The sequence below is a fragment of the Stegodyphus dumicola genome, chromosome 10 (genome assembly GCF_044657685.1).
Source record: "Stegodyphus dumicola isolate Sdum_Otavi_A_Nest chromosome 10, ASM4465768v1".
NCBI lineage: Eukaryota > Metazoa > Arthropoda > Arachnida > Araneae > Eresidae > Stegodyphus > Stegodyphus dumicola.
The window spans coordinates 56,407,547-56,431,849 of record NC_140777.1 but is presented as its reverse complement, the minus strand read 5'-3'; the positions used below and the strand labels follow the sequence as shown (position 1 = coordinate 56,431,849).

The following is a 24,303-nucleotide window of genomic DNA, read 5'->3' as shown; positions in this document are numbered from 1 at the left end:
ATTCATATAAAACTAGTTTAAATTTAAATTTTAAATATGAAAATTTAATTGTATACAAATAAAGGATTAATTATCCCTGTGAACTAATTTGAAATATCATTTAAATTCAGAAGCATGTGCAAATTAAGTGCAAGTATCTAAAACCATGAAAAAACATTTAATAAACCAAAAAATTAATACTAAAAATTTAAAGAATTTTTAAGACTAAATTAATTTGCATAAAGTGAATAATTGTTGAGCAGGCAGGAGACAGTTCATTTCAAGGGGAAGTTGCCTCCAAACCTAACGCTTCAATTACTCAATTCATGCTTCATCATCCATATAGGCATGGGTTAAAGTATTATTCAAAACCAAAAGTAAAAACCAAATGTAGTGAATTGCCTAAACAAGAAGACGAAACACAAATTGAGTAATTGAAGAGTTAGGGTTAGAGGCAACTTCTCTTGAAAAGATCTGTCTCCTTCCTGCTCAACAATTATTCACTTTATGCAAATTAATTTAGTCTTAAAAATGTCTTTAAATTCTTAGGATTAATTTTTTTAGATTATTAAATATTTGTTCATGGTTTTAGATACTTGCACTTAATTTACATATGCTCTCTGAATTTAAATGATATTGCACATTAGTTCGCAGCAATAATTAATCTTTTATTTGTGTACAATTAAATTTTTATATTTAAAATTTATGTTAGCTTTATATGAATGACAGAATATTTGTTAAATTCAAATTTCTTTCCTTGCAGCAGTGGTGCAAGAGAATTATTTAAATTTAACTTTAAACTACTAAGAACTCGGGTGTGTGTGCAAAAGAATTGACGGTTTATTCATAATGTGGGTGAGTTTATAAAACAGAAGAACTGGAAAAAGCAGGTTATTGACATTTTACTGTGAACCATAAATTTCATTTTGTTGTTCCAGCAACTGCTGTTCATGCACAGAATGGTGAATGACAGTGCCACTTAACTAAATGGTGGAATAAAAGTAATCAAGAATAGTTTATTATCCTTATGAATCTCACTCTGCAGAGGGTGAAAGTCTTTGGGGGGGAAGAGAATTTTCTGATGTCATATTAAAATTTCTGATGTCATGTATTGTTTTTATATATATGTGTGTGTGTATAGTATTACAAATTTTATTTAAAAACAAAATTATCTCAAGTTATTTCCCCACAAACTGTAAAAGTTCTGCAATGCGGAAAATTAATCAGTATAGACAAAAAGTGAAATGTGGAACCAATTCCACAAAAACTCAAAAGAGGTTAAATTCAATGTCAGTAAATTCCCTGTAAATGTATAAAATTAACCAGAAGTCAGAAGAATTAAAGAAGTGTGAAATACTAAAACAAAAAAAAACAAACAAAAAAAAAAAAAAAAACAAAAAAAATCTCAAAAAATAAATACATAGGAAGAGGAATGAAATCGAATCTAATATAATGTTATCAAGAAGAGGTACATCAGACTCAATTGAAATCCCTCCTCCTTTGAAAATTACTGCCTTTCTTTTCTGTCTAGAATATAGTAGGCCCTTTATTAATAAAAATAAAGTAAGAAAAATTTAACATTTACAGTAATAAAAGTACTATAAAACTTTCTAAAACACCTTTCTTTATCCTTCTCTATTTGAGCTCTCAGATATTCTAAGTTGCCACGATAAGCCTATAATGTGAAGATTTTATACTTTTCGAACCTTTGTTTCTTTTCTTCTTTTTCTTTAGCACATTCCTTTTATAAAAAATTTTAAAAATTCTTACAAACATTTAATTCGCCCTTTAAGAAATTTCTAGTGTGCCATCATCAAATAGTTTCACCAATAAACCAAACTGATGCCTCTAAGCATCCTTTTTGAATCTAAGGCTTCTGCTCTTTGTTTCGAAATTTGTAGTTTTATTACAATGTTCTCTGTTATTTTCTAGTATATTTTGAATTTCTACATTTTAGTTTTAATTTTTTATTTCAATTTTAATTTTAATCTTACATTCTGTGGAAAAAATTGTATTTTCTTTTTCTCATTTTAATGTTAACAATATTAACAATGATTAGGTGGTGGGAAAGCAAATTTATTAAAATACAACTATGTACTGGAACAATTTTATGAGAGTCTAAATCTAATTTCACAAGTAACTAAGTGAGTGGGTGATTTTGAGAAAATTGTAGACAAAATCTCTCTCTATTGAGAAAAAAGCAAATCCAGCAGGGTTCTTCCACAATATTGATATTCGGTGGTTAATACTGAGAAACCGGTGAATCCTTCTCTCCCAGGTTCCAATTAAAGAGGTAAACCCTATTTGTTGCAAAAATTGTCAAGTGTGTTTTCAAAAGAATCGACGATTTATTCATAATGTGTGTGAGTTTATAAAACAGAAGAACTGGAAAAAGCAGGTTATTGACATTTTACTGTGAACCATAAATTTCATTTTGTTGTTCCAACAACTGCTGTTCATGCACAGAATGGTGAATGACAGTGCCACTTAACTAAATGGTGGAATAAAAGTAATCAAGAATAGTTTATTATCCTTATGAATCTCACTCTGCAGAGTTTTCATCAGGTGAAAGTCTTTGGGGGGGGGGAAGAGAATTTTCTGATGTCATATTAAAAGCAATTGTAGAAACATGGCTGCCACAAATTGCATGTGAGAGGCAAACATGAATTTGTCAATAATGCTGGTGCCAACTTGGCATTTAAAAAACAAAGTTATAATAATAAGGATATACCTATATATGTATCAACAAAAGCAAGGATATGTTTGTTAAACTATTGTTGTGATAAATTTATGAATGGAATGGTACACCATGAAGTTTAAAATATTTTCCCTTATTTTTTCAGCGTCTGAATGTCAAACATTTTGCAGATGATCCTCTGTTTCAAACAAATAAAGACAGAGTGAAGAATAGAAAGCTTCTGATATCAAAGCTGACAGAAATGTAAGAGTTTTAAATAAGTTGATGAAATCCTGCAGATATTCACAATTATAACAGCTTACTAATGTTTACCTATGTATTTCTTTGTATATAGCTATTAATGTATTTATGATTACAAGAAAGACAATGAATTAAGAATTTAGGTACTATTTGGTTTCGAGGTCTGTAAAAAAATTGCAGCAAAAATGTACGCGCAAAAGCACCAAATCTAGCAAATGCACCAATTTAACAGCGCACCAAATCTAGCGTACGCGCTGTGCGTACATTTATATAGTTCTATATTGCTTAAGACACCATTGAAATACTAGTTTAATTTTTAAATCCTTTTTTGATATCCTATAAATTTAAAAATTTGGGAATTGCCCATGACGAAAACTCGGCAATAGAATTTTGGGTAAAGTGCAGAATCACCCACTGCTTGACGCGTTTTTAAGAATTGCACATACTCGGTATCCATGTGCACATGGACCTATTTTCACTTAAAAAAAAAATCCTAGAATTGCACAAAAAATGGCACTGCGCACACCCTTTATTTATGTACACATCGACCCATTTTCACTTAAAGAGTAAAAGAAAATTGACAAAAATTCAATTGTTTTTACCCTTGTAAAAAGCGACAAACAAATAAGTGAGCGATTCTGCACTTTACCGAGAATATTTTCAAAGAAAAGGCATCATTCGTTATAGAAAATTACTTTTGAACAACCAACGAGGTGAAATTATGCTTTAGCGATAAGTCGGTAGCGAAATAGCAATGCAGGCATCCATTCAGTTATGTTTAGCAATTTTATATAAATTATAATAGTGATCTGAAATAGTTATTTACTCTTATGCTTCCATTCAGTCATGTTTAGCCTTTTTCGTATAAATTATAATAATAAAAAAGTATTATATGAAATTAACCTTTCATATAAATTAAAATATCAATCTTAGATAGTTATTTACTATTATACTTCCTTTCTTGCCGCAATTATTAGGGTTGTCGCAGCATTGGCATCTTTCGGTAGCATTGGCATCAACAATAGTTTGGCGATTTTTTACGGCCCTCGAAACTGAATAGTACCAGAATTTATATATGTATGAAGTAGTAAAGGATTTTTTATTAAAAATTATCACATACATGAAATTGTAACAGGTTTAAAAAATATGACATAAGTGTTTCTGAAAAATTTTGTTCATAATTATTTAAAATTATAGATATACAATCTGACTTTCCATGCTTAGAAACAAAAAGAAAAATATATGAAAAGTGGTGAGATCATTATGATGTTTTCTGTAAGATGATAAATGTGCTGTTTTATTTACAAATATGTTCAATAAGAATTCTGTTTTATTTATAAATCAGTTAAAATATTAAATATAAGTGTATTAATTAATGTTTAGTATTAATATTTATTATTTTTTCTACATATTTATCTAGTTTTTTAAGCAATTCTACACAATATTGGCTGAAGAGTTTTGAAGGAAGTGGAATCCCATATGGACCAGTAAACAATATGGAAGGTGTTTTCAATGATCCACAAGTATATATAATCCTATGATAATACAAATGTATAGTTTTAATTATACAGTAGAAGTCCTGAAATCTGCAAAGCCTGGGAACCAGAGTTTGTGTGGATTTTAGGATTTTGCTAATTTCAGGACAGAAAAGATAAATCATAATATTCAGACTAAAAGTGCAAAATAAATAAGGCATATTAGATACATTTAATTAAATTATTATACACATTATTGCATTAAATTATTATTACATATGTAAATTGATTATATTATTCATTGTATTATCTCCTAATATAAATTTAGTAGAAGTATCGATAAAGAGTGAAACCATGTAGGAAATTTAATTCCGAAATATGGGTTCACTTTTTTTTGATACTTCTACTAAATTTATATTAGGAGATAATATAATCAATATTTCTTTAGTAAATAAATTATTATTATCTTACTTGCAGCTATTGCACAAGTATTAGAAAAACTTGTTTTCGAACTGAGTGAATTTAAGATTCATTGTATTATATGTACACAGCATCGAGGTTTGTCGATTTCGCCTCGTGCAAAGATTTCCGTTTTCGGATATCTGGTTCCGGTTCCGGTGTAAAAATCACTGTTGCTGTAAAATTTCAAGAGCTTTTCTTTATTTTTCCGTGTATCATACACAATCATGTCACAATTCCATACGTTTCTGCTATAAACCGAGGAGTAACACCTGCCTCCATCTTTTGCAGAATTTGCACTTTTTGCATTACCGTCAATGCAACGTATTTACGTTATTCAACGTTGCAAGCAGCAAAATCATGAGTGCGTTTCTTATCTGTCATTGTATTAAAAAGGGCTGAAATTTAAAATATTCTTAATTTATCCACGAAATATCTGGATAAAAATAATGGCAGCACTAAATAATCTCGTGAAGTAACAAAGCTCAGAAAATATAGCTTGAATCGTGAACTTGAAAGAAGAATTGAGTGAATCATCTGCTTTTTTACCTTGATGTAGATTAGAAGGGAAAAAAATTTATCATGATGTCAGTAATTTGGTATTTCCGTTACGACTCCTTATTATTTGATAATTATGTCATCATTATTTGGTAAGTACTTTTTCTTCGATATTTCGTACTCAATGTTGTGGTTTCCGAAACCTATAAACTGAATGTTTATAATTTGAGAGGCAACGCGGATTCAGGAGTTGGTGGATTTTGGGTTGGTGGATTTTCGGTATTTGACTGTACTACTTAAAAACTATTAATTACAGCTGTATTAAAATATGTAATTTATATCTTCAGCTAAAGAAATCTTCAAAATTCTTGAACTTTACAGTGACACAAAAGAGAGCATATTTTCTGCTTAAAATGCATAAGATATAGGAAGTAGAATTTGAAGAATGTTTTGAGATAATTTTACAAAAAAAATCTTCCTATAAGAAAAATTATGACTAAAATTATGTTGAATTTTTTAGCTGAATAAGATTGAAAATTAGCTGCAATCATTGTATTTGGTGGTTGAATTAAGATAGATTTTATTGCCTTTATTATTTCACTATAACAAACACTCATCTTTATGCTTGAAACCAACTTTTATTATAATAAATATGATAATAATAATAATAATAATAAAACTTAATTTGTGTGGAGTTTTTATAATGCTAAATATCAAATCCTAAGCCCAGTTTGATTCATTAATGTAAAGAAGTATAGAATGGAAATTATCATATTGTTATAAGAAATTCAAATACAGTATTTTGCCATGAAAACATAGGTGAAAACTCATTAAGTGACTGTTATAAATTAAACTGATAATACCTTTTACTTAGACAACTTTCAAAATGTAATGTGTTAACATCAGGACTAGGTAAAGGAAAATGAAATGCTGTATGCAAAAAATAAATGATCTGATACAGGTACTAGAATTTAGGCCCATATAATATTGATAGTATGTAAGAGCTCAAAAGCATTTGTCTGGTCAGTTGCTCAAAAGCAAACTCAAAGCAGGAATAGCTGAATGCTTTGATCAGTCAGCCATCTCCACTGGGAACGTTGTAATAGTGCATATGTGAGAAGTGGGAAAAGAGGAACATACTAGAAAGTCTTATGCTATAGTCAAAATTAAAGCCTTGGTTAGCAGATTAGCAAAATGCATTTGCTAACCACTGTACTGTCCAGAGCAGAATTTGTCCTCTGCTGCATAAACACAAGTTAGTTTTTAAAATTTAAAAAAAAAAAAAAAAAAAAAAAAAAAAAAAAAAAAACTATTCTGCACTGCATTTACTGTTTCTTCTATCTACAAAAGGGTAAGGATAGAAATTAAGGAATCATATCAACTTATAATTAGATGTTGTATTTGGTCCTTAAAACAATGAGCCTACCAGAGACTAGGTGGACTGTTGAATAGTGGTAATGTAATTATAGTTCAGTTCATAATAGCTGGAAAGGTGCCCTTAAAGAATCAGGAGAATTTCATGAATTCTCATAGCTGCAAGGAATGCTTAGTGAGCTAGGTAACTATTTCCCATTGATTGATGAATCTGTGGTTCCCATACATGGTATTTGTTTATGTATAACATGTATTTATGCAAACCAACTTTTCTTAGAAAGTCTTCCATTAGAATTTGCCATTGCTAAACAATAAGTAGATCAATGTAGAAAAGTCGAAATATTTATTGTGAAATTTCCTTCTATTCTTTGAAATAATGAATGCATTTATTCATGCAAACATATACTTACTGTCCGTTCACTGAGAATATAGATTGAAGGTAAGTAAAAGCTCATGGGATTTTGCAGTGTCAATGGCATGATGGTGCAGAAAACATCAAGTAGACATTTGATTATCATTTTGTTTGAAATTTGAATTTATTTAAAATTATATCATTTTACAAATATGTAATATTAAAATTATATATCATTTTACAGATGTTTAATATATTGAATTATAAAATTTTAAACAAAAATATCATTATTTAATATTTACTGTTTTAAATTATCATGCATGCAATTTTATGAATGGTAATGTTTAAAATAAATAACATTATAAATCCTATGTGTTTTATTGATTTAATAAAGTTTTAGCATTTATTCATGTGTCATAAATATTTTATTTTGTAAAAGCAACTGTAGGCAAAATAATAATTTTATGCAAAGTTACCAATTTAGGGTAAAAATGATAAAAGTAGGATTACTTGGTGAAAATAAGTCATGTGTTTTGTTTACTTTTCTTAATGAATGGACTAAAAATAGGTATTTGTATTTTAAAATCATTTTATTAAACACTGTAATATATTTGTTTAATTTATTTAGTTACTACAGATTTTGACTAAAAATTATGAAAATTTTATGAAATTACTTTTGATCAATTTATAATTTGCATTCATTGAACTAAAGCCTACCTATCATGTATTTAGAAATGCAGAAGTTTAAAGTTTATTATGTGAGACAAAATAAAAGAAAAATGGATGTGTGCAAAATGTCTTACAAAATGTTGTGCAAAATTTGTACAACACTTGTTGATAAGTGATGGAAACCATTAGATGAAGCCATTTTGTATTAGATATTTTCCAGCTATATAATATTTTAAATGATGCAAATATTCATGCTTTTGCATTTTAACATTTAGAATGTTCAGTTTATAAAACTACAAAGTCCTACTTTTTATACATTCATCCCAGTTCCTGTACTTATATTTGGAAAAATTGTATGCTCATAATAATAATAATAATAATAATAATAATAAAGTGTGGCTCTTGTTCGACAAAAATTGATAAATATATTAAACTGGAGATTATATTTAAAGTACATAACACAAATGATGGAGTGCATTTAATTGCAGTGTAATTTTGATTGAATTAAAAATACAATGTCAATTTAGAAAATATTTTGTTATGTTAATGTATTAAATGATGAGTATTTCTATGCAGATTTTTTTTGTGAAAAGTATTGATCAGTATAAATTATTAAAACAAAGACATAGTATTCTAGAAAATACTGCCAGGCTTCACTATTGGCATACAACCAGTGCATAGCATTATTTGCATAAATTTAAATATTTAAATTAAAAATATTTAATTTAATGAATTTTTTGTGTGATTATCATGCTATGATTTTAAAGTAACACATTTTTAACATCTGAAAACTTCTAACTTCTTCTAAATAACTTGTGTGAAAATTTCTTTCAATGTATCAGTTATTACAAAATAATAAATTAAAGAATGTGACACATTAGTAAATCACAAAATAATATCACTAAATGGCATTTTTTTTGGGGGGGGGATCTTTAATCTCGAATTATTCTAATTTGTTTATTAACTGACTTCTCAAGGTGAGTTGAAAATGTTGTTAAATACTCACACACTTAATTCTGTTTTTACATGAAATCAAAATAAGTATTTTCATTCTTCATTTTTTTTTACATGTGTTATTTAGATTTATTAGACATGGGCCAGCTAATTTCTAAGAATTTTAATTGCCTAAATTCGAAGAAAAGCAACTTGGGGTATAGTAGTGCACGCATGCACAAATATATTGCATATCAGCTAATGTAGAAAAATGAAGTGCTTCCCAATGGCAAGTAGTAAGTCACATGACTAAATGTATCATTTTTTAAATTTCAAGATTGTATGTATTTACAACAGACATTGAAGTTTCATTTCTTTGGAAGACATTTAGTATCTAGCTCTATTTCAAAGTAAAATTTGTGAACATATAAATTGAGTTATTTTGCCAGAGTCAATAAATGATAAAAATGCAAATTTTTCATAAATTTTTTTTATTAATAACAACAGATATTTTTCAGTAGCCCCTGTACAGTCTCTTGCCCAAAATAATTTTTTTTTTTAAAGAAGCACCATGAAGAAAGTGATTATTTTTATTGAAATTAAACATGTGTAAGGCTTATATGCAGGTAATGAAATGATTAAAAATTCAAAGCCATACATATGACCCATTGGTGATTAACAGTTGCACATGAAATGTTTAAATCAGTAATTGGTGGAATAACTCCCCGGCAGTGATGCATGCTCTGAAATGTTGAGGTAAGAAATGATAAAAATTTCTGATTGCATCCTGTTATACATTCTGTTAGGTAATTTTCAACTGTAACTCCAGATCTGTGACATTTTGAGGTGCCCGAATCTGGCAGCCTGCCATATCCTGTACATGTTTGACTGCGAAAGATCTGGTGACCTTACTGGCAAAAGAAGAGTATCAGCATCTTGGAGACAGACCAGAGATATGTAAGCCATATGGTGTCTAGCATTATCTTGTTGCAAAATGGCTGCAGGATGGCATGTCGCAAAGAGTAATGCAAATGGGCGCATAATGTCATCGACATATTAAAGTTGTTTGCAGAATGACTAAGGTCGACTTGTTGTTGTAAGAGAAAGCATCCCACACCATCACACCAAGGGTAATGGCTGGGTATCCGTTTAAAATAATGACTGATGGGAAGGCTGGCCCTTCCACACATGGGCCTAATGATCATCTGCTCCAAGACTGAAGCAAGATCCATCACTGATGACTATGTGATGCCATTTGGCTGGGAGCCATGATGATCAGCTGCGACACCAATCTAGACAACTCTGTTGATGCTGTATTAGGCTAAAGGCAGATATCTGCAGCTGTAAATACAACCTGTCTCAGCTAAGCATCGTGAGATGGTGGAAGGAGCCACGAGTGGTATGGAAGAGGCTATAGCATGTTGGATAGCAGATAGTGATGCCATTGAGGCAGTTTGAGTCTGTTGCACTATCATCCAATCTTGTCTCGCATTTCTGCACCTTCATCTTCCTCAGCCTTTATTTCATTAAGTACCTCACAGCGCATAGCCATGTCCTTACAGCACAGGTGGCAGCCTATTCCTCGGTATGACAAGCCTTCTTCACACATCCCTACTATGCGACCATGTTCAATGTTATCCATTGGACTATAAAGTCTTTGATAGTGTCATAATAGCGTTATTGGTTGTGTCTCCAAGGAACTAGAATGCTGACAACAAGAAAATTAAACCATCCACAGTTGTTACTTGCTTTATACGATGCTAGTTTCGCTCCAGAAATGCATGCTATAATCGAAGTTAAAACTCATTGGCCTTGAAAATATATTCATTTGCATACTTGGTATGAAGGAATTTGTGTACATAATTTCAAGATATTCCAACTTTTTTTTAAAGGATGTTTCTTTCCTTTCTTGAACGAATGTATAACATCACACATTCTTCTATTATCAAAATTAAAAGAAAAGCAATTTCTTTGGAACTTAAAATTTTAGATCCTTTTGCAACTGGACCTAGTAGGAAAGCATTTTGGTGTTCATAAAGTTTCAGTAAGAACTATTAAGAAAAATGAAGCTGCAATTAGGAAGTCAGTACATTCTGAAACAAAAGTAAATGCTAATTCGTCATCATATACAAGAGATATTGTTAAAGGAAAAAAATTGAAAGAAGCTTTGTTATGGGCCATAGATAGATGATAAATCAGGATGAGTAGAGAGTACCAAAAAAGATTACCAGTAGATGGAAATGCCATCAAGCAATCAGCACTAATAATACATTAAACAGAAAATATTTCTGCAACAACAGGCTGGATGAAAGGGTTTCTGAAAAGACATGCTCTTCATAATATTGTAATGAAATGTCAAGGTGCGGGGAGATGACTTCCCCACAAAGCAGTTTTAGGGTTGCCATAAGATGGCAAGGGAAGGCAGGGTTGCCACATTTGGCGAGAAATCGTCCATTTGGTGACAAAATTGGCGATATGTGATGGACTGATGGAGAACCTTCTGGAATGAATTCTTACCGGTTTAGCCCAGAATGTTCTCGAACACAAGCCGAAAGCTATATAAACCCTGCTGATTTGCAGTCAGTTAGTATCAAGAGTGAGTGCCTTGTCAAGAGGGCGAGTGTGTGTGTCTCATCCGTGCGGAGACGGTCGAGTTGACAGCCGGCCAGCAAGTGCCGAGTGGGTCGTCAAGTGTATCGAAGAGTCTTTTAGTATATCGCTGTTAGTGCATCATCGAGAGAGCATTTTGAGCTCCAGGAACGGCTGAACTGAAGAGTCGCGAGCTGTGCTGTGTCGTCAAGTGCATCGCGAGTTGTAGCGTGGAGAGTCTCGAGAGTACGTGTAGTTCCAAGAACGACCGAACAGAGTCAGGAGCTGTACTCTGGTGCTTTGCAGTGAACCTGTCTCCACCGTGATTGCCTGATAACCTGAAGGCTGTGTCGCTAATTGTATCAGCGTGTTTATATAGTCCATCGACGACTGTAAAACGTGTTTTGGGGCTGCCCTGATAATACTGGCAAATAAAGTGTGTTTCGATACTTCATTAAGTGGCGTCGTTATTCACTCCAAATCTACGAACCCTGTACGAACGTGTAGGAAGAAAATAACGTAACAACTGGTGTCGGAAGAAAAGAAAAACACAACAATATGAAAATTAAAATTTTATCTGCGGAGAAATCGTCAGCTCAAGTATTCCCACAAGAACTTGCTAAAATTATTGCAGATGAAGGATATACTCCTGATCAAGTATGGATGCAGATAAAAGTGTCCTCTTCTGGAAATGAACACCATACAGAATGTACTAATGGCGTCAAGTTAGGAAAAAGCATAAGTGTCTTATTTGTTGTCTAGTTTTATGGAATGGAGGTAACAACAACAACAAACTCTTATAACCACTCCTGCTACTGAAAGCAACTGCGGTGTTTTGTAAGGATTGCTGCCAGTAAGTGGGTTTGAATCCACACTTACAAACACTCCATTATCTCATTCCAGATTAGGCAGGAGGAGACAGGTGCTAACTACGAAAGTGGACAAAAGCCAATAGGCTAAAATAAGGCAGAGCATGTCAGCTGAGCAAAAGGGGGGGGACAAAACAAAACAAAAACACCAAGCGGCTAAAAGAGTAGAGGGTGCCTTTCGGCTAAAAAGGGAAGAAGGGAAGAAGCAAAAAGCTAAAACTGGTCTAAGAAGGGAAGAGCCATCATGGCTAAAAACGAAGGGGAACAGGGGCTAAAAGGGGCTGAGAGGAAAGGCAAAAGGGAAAGAGAAAGCTTTGTAAACTTAAAACAAAAAAGGAGGAGGTCATGCTGGCTAAAACAGGAACTGGCCAGTGAGATTACAGTGCTAGTGTAATTTAGAAAGAAAGAAAAAAAAAAAAAAACTTTTTACATAAATGAACAATTAATTAAAGCAGAGTAAAATTAAAATAAACATATATACAAACAAAATAATAATTATAACAAATAAAAATAATAATCATAATCATGACAAATAAATAGTAATAACAAATAATAATAATAACCAAAATAAATATTAATAAATAACAATAATGACAATGGAGGAGGTAAACAATATAAGGATTAAATTGCAAATATGTAATTCAGTATTTTGGGCTGAAGTACAAGTCATTTTTTTATGCCCTGAGATTGAGAGGCAGAACTCTGATTATCTTTCTTTACTTCAGGCTCTCTTCTGCCTGTATAATTATAATCAAGCCATCACTGACATTAAAAGGATTATATCTAAAATTAAAAGAACACAGTGATATTGTTTTTTTCATGGGTCAAAGCATACAGAGGTTTCCAGAGCAATGAGAAGGCAGATACCAAGGAGGCCAGATTTGCTGTGGATGATTATAAGATCAATGTTTTGGGTGTGAGAAGAAAGGCCATTTCTATTATGTTTAAAAATATATTGAAATCTTGGAACACATGTTGGATGGTTTCTGCTAAAAATAAAGACCTCTTATGCTTTTCAAAAGTGAAAATGAAAATCATGAATGCTATCAGATTTAATCAACTTGTTATGGGCCATGGCTACTTCATATAGTATTTATCAAAATTTAATGCTCAGGACAATCCATATTGTAAAATTTGTAACATAATAGATGATAACATGCATATTCTGGAATCATGTGAATTAGCAGCTGGTCTTAGAGAATATTTTAAAATTACCAGAGAATGTGATTATTTCTCTAAGAGAAATGTAAAAATTGCACAAGATATTATGAAAAAAAATAAGCAATTTCAAGAATTCAAAATTAGGGAACTTTTTTTTTGTGTGTGGATGTTATATGTGTGTATTTGCAGTTATATGTTTTTCTTTCTCTTTCTTTTATTATAACATCCCTTATTTTGTGTTAGTTTTCTTTATTTTCTCTCCTCTTTCTTTTTGTGTTATCATGATGTTTTTTATGGGTGCATTTCATTTTCCGCTAAGTGAATTTAGTTGAGTTAGTTGAGTCGGACTGTACCTAGATTCTTTCAAATTGTAGAAAACTGCTTGTGGTTTTAAGGTAACTGAGGATTGTAAGATCTTAGAGTTGCCAAAAAATGGCAAGGGAAGGCAGGGTTGCCAGATTTGGCCACCTGCCATAAACGGAGGGAGAACCTTCTAGAATGAATTCTCACTGGTTGGGATCAGAATGTTCTCGAAGGGAGCCCCAAAACTATATAAACCCTACTGGTATACAGAGTAGCAGTGGGTGAGAGTCTAGTCTAGTAAGTCAGTCAGTGTCTTGTCTAACAAGTTGACCTTCAGTCTAGTGTCAAGAGAGTCTTTAAGTGTATTGCGAGTTAGTGCATCGTCAAATTTTATTAAAGTGTGTTGAGCTTCAAGAACAACCAAACCGAGTCGGGAGCTGTACTCTAGTGTATCTTCGAGTGCATCATGAGTTGTAGTGTGGAGAGTCTAGAGAGTACATTGAGTTCTCAGAATGACCGAACCGAGCCAGAAGCTGTACTCTGGTGCTTTGCCATGAAGCTGTCTTCACTGTTATAGCCCGATTGGTTAAAGGCTGTGCTTCTGATTGTATCAGAATGTTTGTTGTAGTTTTTCAACAATTGTAAACATGTTTTTGGAGCTGCTGTGATTGATACTGGCTAATAAGTTGTGTTTTCATTCTTCAAATGTTGTCATTAAACATTCCAAATCCAGGAACTTGCGTAGAATACAGCAATTAGTAACTGAATAAATTTGTAAAGCTGCTGAAACATTTTAACCCTCTGACCAGCCCGCGTTTTCGGTAAGAAATCACAAATTTCTCAAAACTACCTTAAGAAAGAATTATTTCTTGATTTTAATGTCAAAATGTTCCTGTTACTTTATATATTGACTTATGTTCTTTTAATATATTGCCTTAATTTCTTCACATTTTAAGATGCACATATATACGTTCTTATAGACTTCACGAAAAATTTTCTATGCTGTATATATATGTAAGATTAAAAATATGTGAATCAAAATTAGAATTTAAACTAATGGTCAACTCTTTAATTCTTCCTCTTTGTTTTAAAAATCATAATAACTTCTCTGGATTGTGTCATTTGTAGATCAATCCATTTTGCAGGGTCGATGATGTAATAATTGGGAACTGAAACTTTTAACTCAGACCAAAACCTTTCTCTTCATGTGCTTCCAATTGCATAACTATGCACTTCAGCTTTGCTCTGTACCCTACTAGGATGCAATTTCACTTTCTATCGCAATAATATCAAAAATGTAAATGTTCTGTAAGTAGGCACGACTAGAGCGGCAAGTGATTGTGGCCAGAAAAGTCAGTTGGAAATAAAAATGGAATTAAAACTGTCTTAACTGCCAAGTTTCTTAGATATTCCGAACCCTACATGTTAGCATACTACGCAATCGGAATGCTTTGTCTTCAATATGCCATTTACGTGCTTCATCATCAGTATTTTTCTGCTTCTCTATGTCTTGGTGTTCCTACATCAGTACTTCTAAATTTTGCTTTATTATGCACATGTATGTATATATATATATAATGTTGTATGATCTTAAATACATATCTATCTATCTATCTATATATATATATATACATACATGTGTGTAATAAAGCAAAATTTGATCATACAACATTATATATATATATACATACATACATGTGTGTAATAAAGCAAAATTTAGAAGTAGTGTATATATATACATATATATATATATTTATACATACATGTGTGTAATAAAGCAGAATTTAGAAGTACTGATGTAGGAACACCGAGACGTAGAAAAGCAGAAAAATACTCTATAATCCATTAGTAAATGAATTATTAATTTATTACTTTGCAGCTTTTGTGCATATAATTAGGAAATTTATTACGATTTATTAATATATTTACTTTAATTCAGTCTTTGGTGTATATATATATATGGCGTTGCTGGTCAGAGGGGTAAATGCAAATTTTGCATATTTCATTGAAATGAAATAATTAGCTTAAAAGAAATGTTTTCAAATTTATTTAAAAATTATTTTTGCTATTTTTTAAATCCGGAACAAATGCTTTTTTCATACACACAATGTTTTACATGTATTCTTCAGGAATATGTCTTATTATGTAACAGAATAAAGTACATCCTAAATTTTAAAATTAAATATCTCAGCCATATTTGTCATATAGGATTCAGACTTTTATTTTTCAGAATGAGTATAAAATTTTTCTAAATATAAAAACTTTTATAATAATTTGTTACCTAAATATTACTGATTTCCAAAAATAGGAATTGGTGAACTAAAAAAAGTTTAATTGAGCAAGCGAGCACATGAAACGCACTATGGCTTGAATTGCATGGTAATGAAAATAGGGGTATTAAAAATTGGAGAATAAATCCTACTTTAAAGTTGTATATGCATTTTGAGTCTTTGAAAACTTTCGAGACCTTTTAAACGAAATTAAATAAATAAATAATATTAAATAAAGGTTAAATGAAGATGGATAAATTATTTTATTTATTATATCTTTTATATAGTTTATTGTTATTGCATAACAATGAGCAGTAAAGTTAAAATAAATCAACTCATGAAATTAATCAAAAACTTCACTGTACATAATGTTTTGGGTTAAAACATTGCTAAATATTAATCAGCTCAGTGCATCCATGCGATATATATATATATTCCTCTCTGCCTAATTAAATACAAGATCTGCTGTTTAGTTAAACAATTATTTAAACTAGAGTTTGAGACGTGCTTGAAAGTTTAATAATTTGTTGTCTCTGTTTAAATGCTACATTTTGGATAAAATTGCTATTTTGATATATATTGAAACATTTTTATGCCATTTTAGGTATTACATAATGAGATGGTGATTGATATGATGCATTCTCGTGCAGGCAAAATTAAATTAACAGGTAAGACTTAGATTTTGCATTGAGCATTTCATAATTGATATTTGAATGATTGTGTTATTTTTTGTTGCTGTATTCACTTCCTTCTCCTAAATTTTTTTGTTACTTTTTAAAGTGTACTTAAATAATCAGTTCAGGGAAGTGAAGTGAAAAAATAAATAGATTTGCAAAGAAACAAGTTATTTTTTTTAAATTCTGCTTAGTTATGCATAACAGATAATAAATATAAGTTATTTTTATGAAAATAAAAAGAATGTACTGAATGCATAATTATTCTTCATAATTTTTTGTTGAACTTTGTAATTCATGTTTTCCGCATATTTCATGTAATGCTTAATGACATATTCTTGCTGTAAACATGATTAAAAAAAATTAAGGTATTTATTTTTGAGCAATTTCTGTTGTGTTCTATTTTTAGCAGAATTTCACTTAAACTTCTAATTTTCATGTGTCTGCATACTTTGTATGTTTCACAAAACAATATATTGCATGTTTATGTGAAATTTAATTTTGAATATAATTTCTCTAAAGAGTTTCTGAATTTGCATCCAGCTCTAAAAGTGTCATACACGTGTGAATATTTTTCATTACTCTCTCTGCAAGGATGTTTTGTTTGTTATAAAGTGATTATACTTTAAACAAAACAAAACATTCTTATAAAGTATTGAAAGAAATATTGAATAATATGAAATATTTTTATTTTAAATTTTCAGTCTGTTGCAATGAAAAGTGTTTAGCATGAATAGTAGTTTCTTTTAATCTGGAAAAAATTACATTAACTTCAGGTACCAGTATTTGACTGAAATAGGACTTTAAGCAAAAGCTCAATTGTAATTTAATATAATTTTTGTTAATTTAATAAAATTTATTAAACATTTTGAAAATTTTGATTTATTTTGTATTTTATTAAATTTAATAAAATAAAAATCATACTGTATTTATTTTATGCAGTTATTTTTCCAAAATTAAATGTTTTAAGTTTTTAAGGCATGGAATCAAAATTTTCCTTACAGGTCCAGCAGTTAAATACAGCAGCTGCAGCAATAAAGTGAAGTCTGCACCTCCAGTTTTAGCTGAGCATACAGATGTGATACTATCCGAAATACTTTCTTATTCAAAAGAAGAAATACATAATTTGCGGTTATCAAAAGCAATTTTATAATCAAGAATAGAATTTGATTTTACATTACATAATTAATGAAATTAGAAGTAAACTGAAAGGTTACTTCCTTTATTTTTTAAAATACTAATAATACTGTAGTTGAGAATTTTGTAAAAAAAAATTCTTATTTTAAAACTTTTTTAATCACTCAAAATATTAAATTATTTCTTCTTTAAATCAACCATTACTATCTGATGATAGTCTTAAAAACTAATTTTCCTTAAATGTAACTGTTAAACTTTGATTAATGTAATAGTAAAGTTTAACTGTGATTAAATATGTATATAATGTAAAAAATTAATATTATTTTAATATTGTGCAATTATGAAGTTAAAATTCTGATTATTTAAAATATCTAAAATGCCTATTACTATCTAGAAGACTAATACTTTGTAACAAGTTATTCATATATAAGAATATAAGTGATGTGTGAACTTGAAAAGTACATTTATATAATTTTAAAAATTAAGTATATATATTAAATATTTATTAATTATTTAAGTTATATTAAATATTTAAAAAGTACATATATTTCTCTAATAAAGAGTAATTTAAATGCATGTAACGTGTTGTTAATATTTAACCTATACTTCAATAAAGATTTGTTTGATAAATGTTTATATTCTACAGTATTATTATACTAGAATTTTGTTAAGTATTAGATTGCAAGGCCTTAAAAATATGGGGTCAATTAGATGGTGTAGTCATAAAAATTATTGTTACGTGCCTACTGATATACTATTGTGACAAGCTGCTAAAAGTTATCAAACTTTTAACAAACGAGATATGTTAAATTAGCAAATGAATAATAATAGTGACCATACTTTATTGATTGCATAAGGATATGTTTTAAATAATACAGAATAAGATATAGGGACAAAAGATTGACTGAATTTTATTTAGCATTTCAAAGAATTTTATATTAATACACTTCAACATGAGCATCATTAGTTGCTCGGAAAATATCAAGTCTGTTCCTGATTTTCTTCCAGAGTAAGCATTTATGGAGCCATATTAGCTGTTTACGTGTGATTTGGTTTTTTAACTTTTCGATGTTGCGAATCTCTGCAGCATAAACTCGGTTTTTCAGGTGTCCCCAGAAAAAGAAGTTGTTGAGTGGTATAATGTCCGAAGAATGGGGGTGTCCATGAAATTAGTCCACCTCTACCAATCCAATGATCTGGGAATGTTTCATCGAGGAAATTGCGCATTATGTTTAGCCCAATGACAGGAGGGTTGCATTCTATTGGGAAAAAAATGTTCGGCTGCATTTCATCTAATTGCAGTACAACAAAGAATCTCAGCATATCGAAGTAAATATCCGAATTGTTTGATGACTCTGGGGGGAAAAAAACAATCACTTTGTTATGACATAGTGGTACCACAATAATGTAAAATGTGGTTTCTTTTAGTTCTCACGTTTCCTAAAAGCCAGATAAGTAATCATTGAATGCAATTATCAAACATATTTTTATTAAGGAAAATTAACAAACAGCAAGCTATTTTGAACATGATATGTCAATTTCAATAATGAATAAATGCATGAACGGCAAGCAATCAAACATAATACAAAATAAAGCAGAAACAAAACAAAAAAAAAAAAAAAAAACAAAAAAAAAAACAGATTCAAGGAAAATGTTGCCTATCATGAAATTAGACTTTAATCTAATGCGTCGTCTTCTGTTCCGTCAAGAGCATTACTGATTCCGCACTTCTTAAAGGACTTAACAACTACTTCAGCCTTTATGTCCTCCCAAGATCTTTTTACCCACTCGCAAACTTGTGAAATAGAGGGCCGCTTTATTCTACCTGAGGGTGTGATGTGGCTCTCCTATCCACTTGTTCCATTGTTCTCGCACTTTTTCCTTAAATGGCTTATTCACCGATACATCTAAAGGCTGCAATTGGCTAGTCAGTGCATCAGGAATGAGAGCTATCTGGGTTTATAATTCTCTCGCTTTATTCTTTATGGTTTCAGTTCTATGGATGCTAAAGTGATCCAAAACCAAAAGAGGGGGTTTTCTTAAGAGTACATCAAATGTGAGTGGAATTTCATCCATATTTCCTATTTGCCCGAGCTTAAAAGAAGTTTTCTTGCATATATTTATAACAAACCTATGAAATGCTAGTATTTTTTCTTCATAATCTGTTGGCATTTTCTGTGCAATAGTTGTTTTTGTATGCATTAATAAGTCTTGCCTTTTCATGAACCTGTAGCACCAGCCCTCAGACCCTGAAAAGTTCTGATTTCCATGTTTTTCTGCAAATCCTTTGGCCTCATTGATTATCATTTTGGTTGAAACACTTATCCCAGATTTCCTCTTATCTATCACCCACATTTTTACGGCATTTTCAATTCATGCCAAGATGGAGCTGGGCATCGAAGGTTATGTTTTTGTTTTTTAGCAGTCTTCAGTTGATCTCCCTGCAGTCGCCAAGTACGTATCATTTTTTCGGTAGGTGGTGGACCGAAATGCCTTGCTGCTGCTCTGTTTCCATGCACTTTGGCATAGTTTAACACTCCTAGTTTATACTGAATTGTATAGCTTAATCTCTTGTTTCCTGTAGTCATATTTTCCAGGGTATTTTTTTAAACAAATAGTTTTAAGCACAGATACCAACACATTTATACAGAGTAGCACTGATACCGACACGTGTGTCGCCTGAGTCAAAGAAAGTCTATGTAAAGAAGGAAAGGCTCCATAGACGTAATGTGACCGCTGAACCTGTTCGAACTTTGGTGCTTTTCGGCGACAGATATTTCACACGTGCGCAAAATAATTATGGCAGATGTCGAAAAAGTTATGTGTGTCTAGACCTTTATCCGGGCTAAAAATAGCATTCAGTATTAAAAGTTAACCTGTGTAAGAAGCAGGTAACTTTTTTGAGACCTAATTTGGGAAAAACAGTGCGTCTTATATGCCGTCAAATACTGTATATGTGCACCAAATATTAACTTAAGGGCTACCTTGCTCAATTTCTAGGTTTGGATTTTCTCACCCCCAAATCCTGCAGTTATATTGATTAACCTCTCCTGAAACATGAATTATTCCAGGCTGGCAGAGCAAGTGGATTTATTGGGACTGTGCACAAACACATCTCAAATAGCATAAACATTTTCGGTCTCTCGAAATTGTTTTAACCATTAACCATTTTATTTATTTGTTTCATTAGTGGAGCTTTATGAAGTTCATGTCGGAGTCATCTGTGGCCTGTTTTCCATAACTAGAGAATGCACATTCCTTTTTCACTGCATGACACCATTTTGTTTGCAAACAAACAAGTTCTCTGTTGCTGTTCCCAAAAATTAGAACAAATGAAATTCTTTTAATTAAAGATTATATCAATATAAATTATTTCTGGTTACTTCATAAAATGTTTCAGTTTAATTTTGTTATCTGGTGTTTAAATTATGGACATCCTGTATTAAACATGACTAATTATAAAATATTTCATAATCTATATGTAGGCATAAAGATTAAATAAAAATAGTGATTCATTACACTACTTTTTACCTATAATGATCATTTTTATAAGCAAAAAATAGAACCTTTTGCAGATGGCCCGTCGGCTTCATAAGCTGGAGTTGAAATGAATGGCTCGATCAAGTTTGCTCTCTTTTATTGCTTTTTGCAGGATTGCTGTACTTCTTTTAATCGAGGTGCAAATATGTGGCAGGTTGAAAGAAAGGTTCGTTTTACAACATGGTCTAGGGAAAATTTCTATTTCTAGCGCATCTCTGATGTTAAGGTTGTTTTTGTGCTGCAATTTGTTGATGATTCAAGCTTTGTCTCATTCAGTTATTGTGTTTGGATGTTCTAACGATTATGTAATGAAAGATTTTTATTGATGTACTAATTGACAGAGAGCTTAATAAATATGTTTTTAAGCTTGGCAATTCCCACAGATGATTTTCCAGAGCTTGAACTGATATATTGGGTTTCAGCAATCGTCTTCATTGCAGATGAAGATGGTATACATTCCTGAAGTGTCTGTAGTAGTGTTGCCCAATTTATCCATTTTTAATCATTTCCAGGTGGATAATGGAGCCAGGCAAGCTCTTAAACAAATCTTTTGAAAACAGAAATGATGCATTGGATTTTCAGATAGATATGGGAATGTTCTAATGAATTTATTTGATTTTTGCATCGGTAGTAATTTCTGACAGACAAGCTTCTGCAGCTATTTCTGAAAAAGTTAAGTTGCTATCAAAGAATCAAACAGAACTATTCATTGGAACATTACTATCCAATCACGCTATACATCAGTTCTGCTTTCAAAACATTTGATTACAAACTTGCCTCATCTATCTGAAACTGTTACAAAGAGACAAACTGGATTCCACTGCAACAGATACAGGTGTGTGTACTATCCCAGTCTGCAGTGAAAAGACAAACACTAAAACTTAACGTATCAGCTTGATATCTAGAAATTTATCAATAAGAATTGCCTAAGCATAAAAAAAGATGTAACTTCTCTGTCACGCAACACATCAATGAAGGTAGTGCATCTTAGGTTAAATATTCCTCAGAGCATCTGAAGTCAGTAACTGTGGGATAAAGTCAAAATCAACAACAACCTCCAGCATAAAAGTAGCCATAAAATCGGAGAAGCACTCACCCCTAGATTATGTTGCAACAAAGATTTTAATTTCAACCTACAATATATCTGGGCATCGATTCTGAAAAGTATAGCAACTAGCAATTCTACAAAAAGCAGTAAAGGGAGCAAATGTAATTGAGTTGTAACAGATTGTTTGCTAATGCTTCTATTGTTACTTATGTTTAACTGCGGTTTTAATGCCAACCTAAAATATTTTTTGTTTTTAACTTCATATGCTTTTCAATTCTTCTGTTGTATCATAAGCAGTAACATCATGGGATGTTTTGTTATATATGGTTGCAAACAAGCTGTGAGAAGGATATGGGCAGAGCTTGCAGTGAAAGAGGAGAGTATAAGAAAGGGTGCCAAGAATCACACCACTTGGAATGGTGGAATGAACTGCTGATCTCATGGTGGGAAGTGGCTGTAACAAGAAATGTAAAGCTGAGGAAGTGATTTCGTGTAATTTGGAGTATACTAGCTACAATAAAAGGATTAAAGTTCATCTCCATGTGATATCTAATTTCATTTCTCGAACTAGTACATAGTTGATCAGAATCAGAATCATCGCTTGGCATTTGGTACGTACCACCGAAGGGCATTGACCAATAAATAAAATGTGCCATTCACAGTTTTTTAAATCAAAGAGTGTTACTTAACACCATCACCATGAAGACGAAAATAGTGATGGCCGAAGCCACAATGGCATCTGGAAAAGGGGCAAGGTAAGGACGAGAGGCTAAAGTTCAAACCAATTTATGCATAAAGCAGTAAATCACATTACCAGTCCAAGAAGGCTCAGGAACCTGAGGTCGAACAGCTGTATTTCATCATCAGAATTTAAGCTCCTTCTCACTAGAAGTCTAACAGTGATTTGTCGAGGCCAATCACATGGGAGGTCACCCTCCCAAGAACTGACCCCGAGAGCTGCTGGTGAATGAGAATTTTTGCTAAGTTTAGCAAAATGAAAAAGTCCTAAATTTCTCTTCATTTCTTCTATTTCCAGACTAATTTTCTTCCTCTGCTACCTTCATGATATACATTGCAGCGTGGAAACCGGCTGCTAGCTTTTCACTTGTACTTTTGGGCTTTCTTAATTATTTCCATATACAGGTGGCCAAAATTGTAGACACTTTTGGAAATTTTTATGTTTTTGAACTTTGTATGCTTATAGAAAACGTTATGTTTCACAAAATGCAAACTTGTATATATCATTTTAAAGAGAATTTATTACTGAATTCAGTACAAAACACAAAATTCAATTATTTGCAATAAAAAAAAGTTAAACGATAATAGTTATCAATATACATTAGATAGTGATGATTGCAGTGAGTTATCAGTACTTTGTAGGGTACCCTTTATTTTTTATTACAGCTTCACATCGATGTTTCATTGAGGTGACAAGAGTTTAAGCTCTTCTTTCGTTATTACATGATGCCAGGAACCAATTATAGCCTCAATTAGTTCCCTTTTATTTGATGGGCGCCTCATTCGGACAAGATTTTTCAAACGGTGCCACAAATTTTCGATAGGATAGAGGTCAGGACTGTTTCCTGGCCATGACAACAATTTAACGCTCTTTGTACGAAACCACTCTTTCGATATTTTGGCCATGTGGCAAGGAGCAGAATCCTGCTGAAAAATAAACGAAGCATTGTTGGGAAAGAGATCTCTGATGGAAGGTAGAAATTTTTGTTCTAGAATGTATTTTCTGGCATTCAGTGTCCCATCGATGACATGAAGGCGACCAATACCATCTGCTGACATACATGACCAAATCATAACACTAACTGGGTTCTTCACAGTTGCTTGAATGCAGTCAGGATGTAGCTCTTCTCCTATTCTACGTCTTTCATATTTTCGCCCATCACTACCGAATAACGATATCTTAGTTTCATCACTCCATATAACTTGTGACCACTGATCATCTGTCCAATTAATGTGTTCCTTTGCCTACTGTAGTCTTTTTTTTCGTTGATGAAACTTAAGATAAGGCTTTTTTCGT

General features: G+C 31.5%; 1 protein-coding gene across 2 annotated transcripts in view; it reads left to right on the top strand.

The window, feature by feature from the left end:
• LOC118186795 (succinyl-CoA:glutarate CoA-transferase) overlaps positions 1 to 18,286 on the top strand; it is a 48,015-nt gene extending 29,729 nt beyond the window's left edge. For both annotated transcript variants that reach the window (XM_035356941.2, XM_035356942.2), the window contains exons 9-12: positions 2,823 to 2,920; positions 4,338 to 4,440; positions 16,474 to 16,537; positions 17,548 to 18,286. In XM_035356941.2, the coding sequence (XP_035212832.1) occupies positions 2,823 to 2,920; positions 4,338 to 4,440; positions 16,474 to 16,537; positions 17,548 to 17,696 (414 nt within the window). In that variant the 3' untranslated portion in view covers positions 17,697 to 18,286. The remainder of the gene's footprint in view (positions 1 to 2,822; positions 2,921 to 4,337; positions 4,441 to 16,473; positions 16,538 to 17,547) is intronic.
• Positions 18,287 to 24,303: the final 6,017 nt, after the last annotated feature.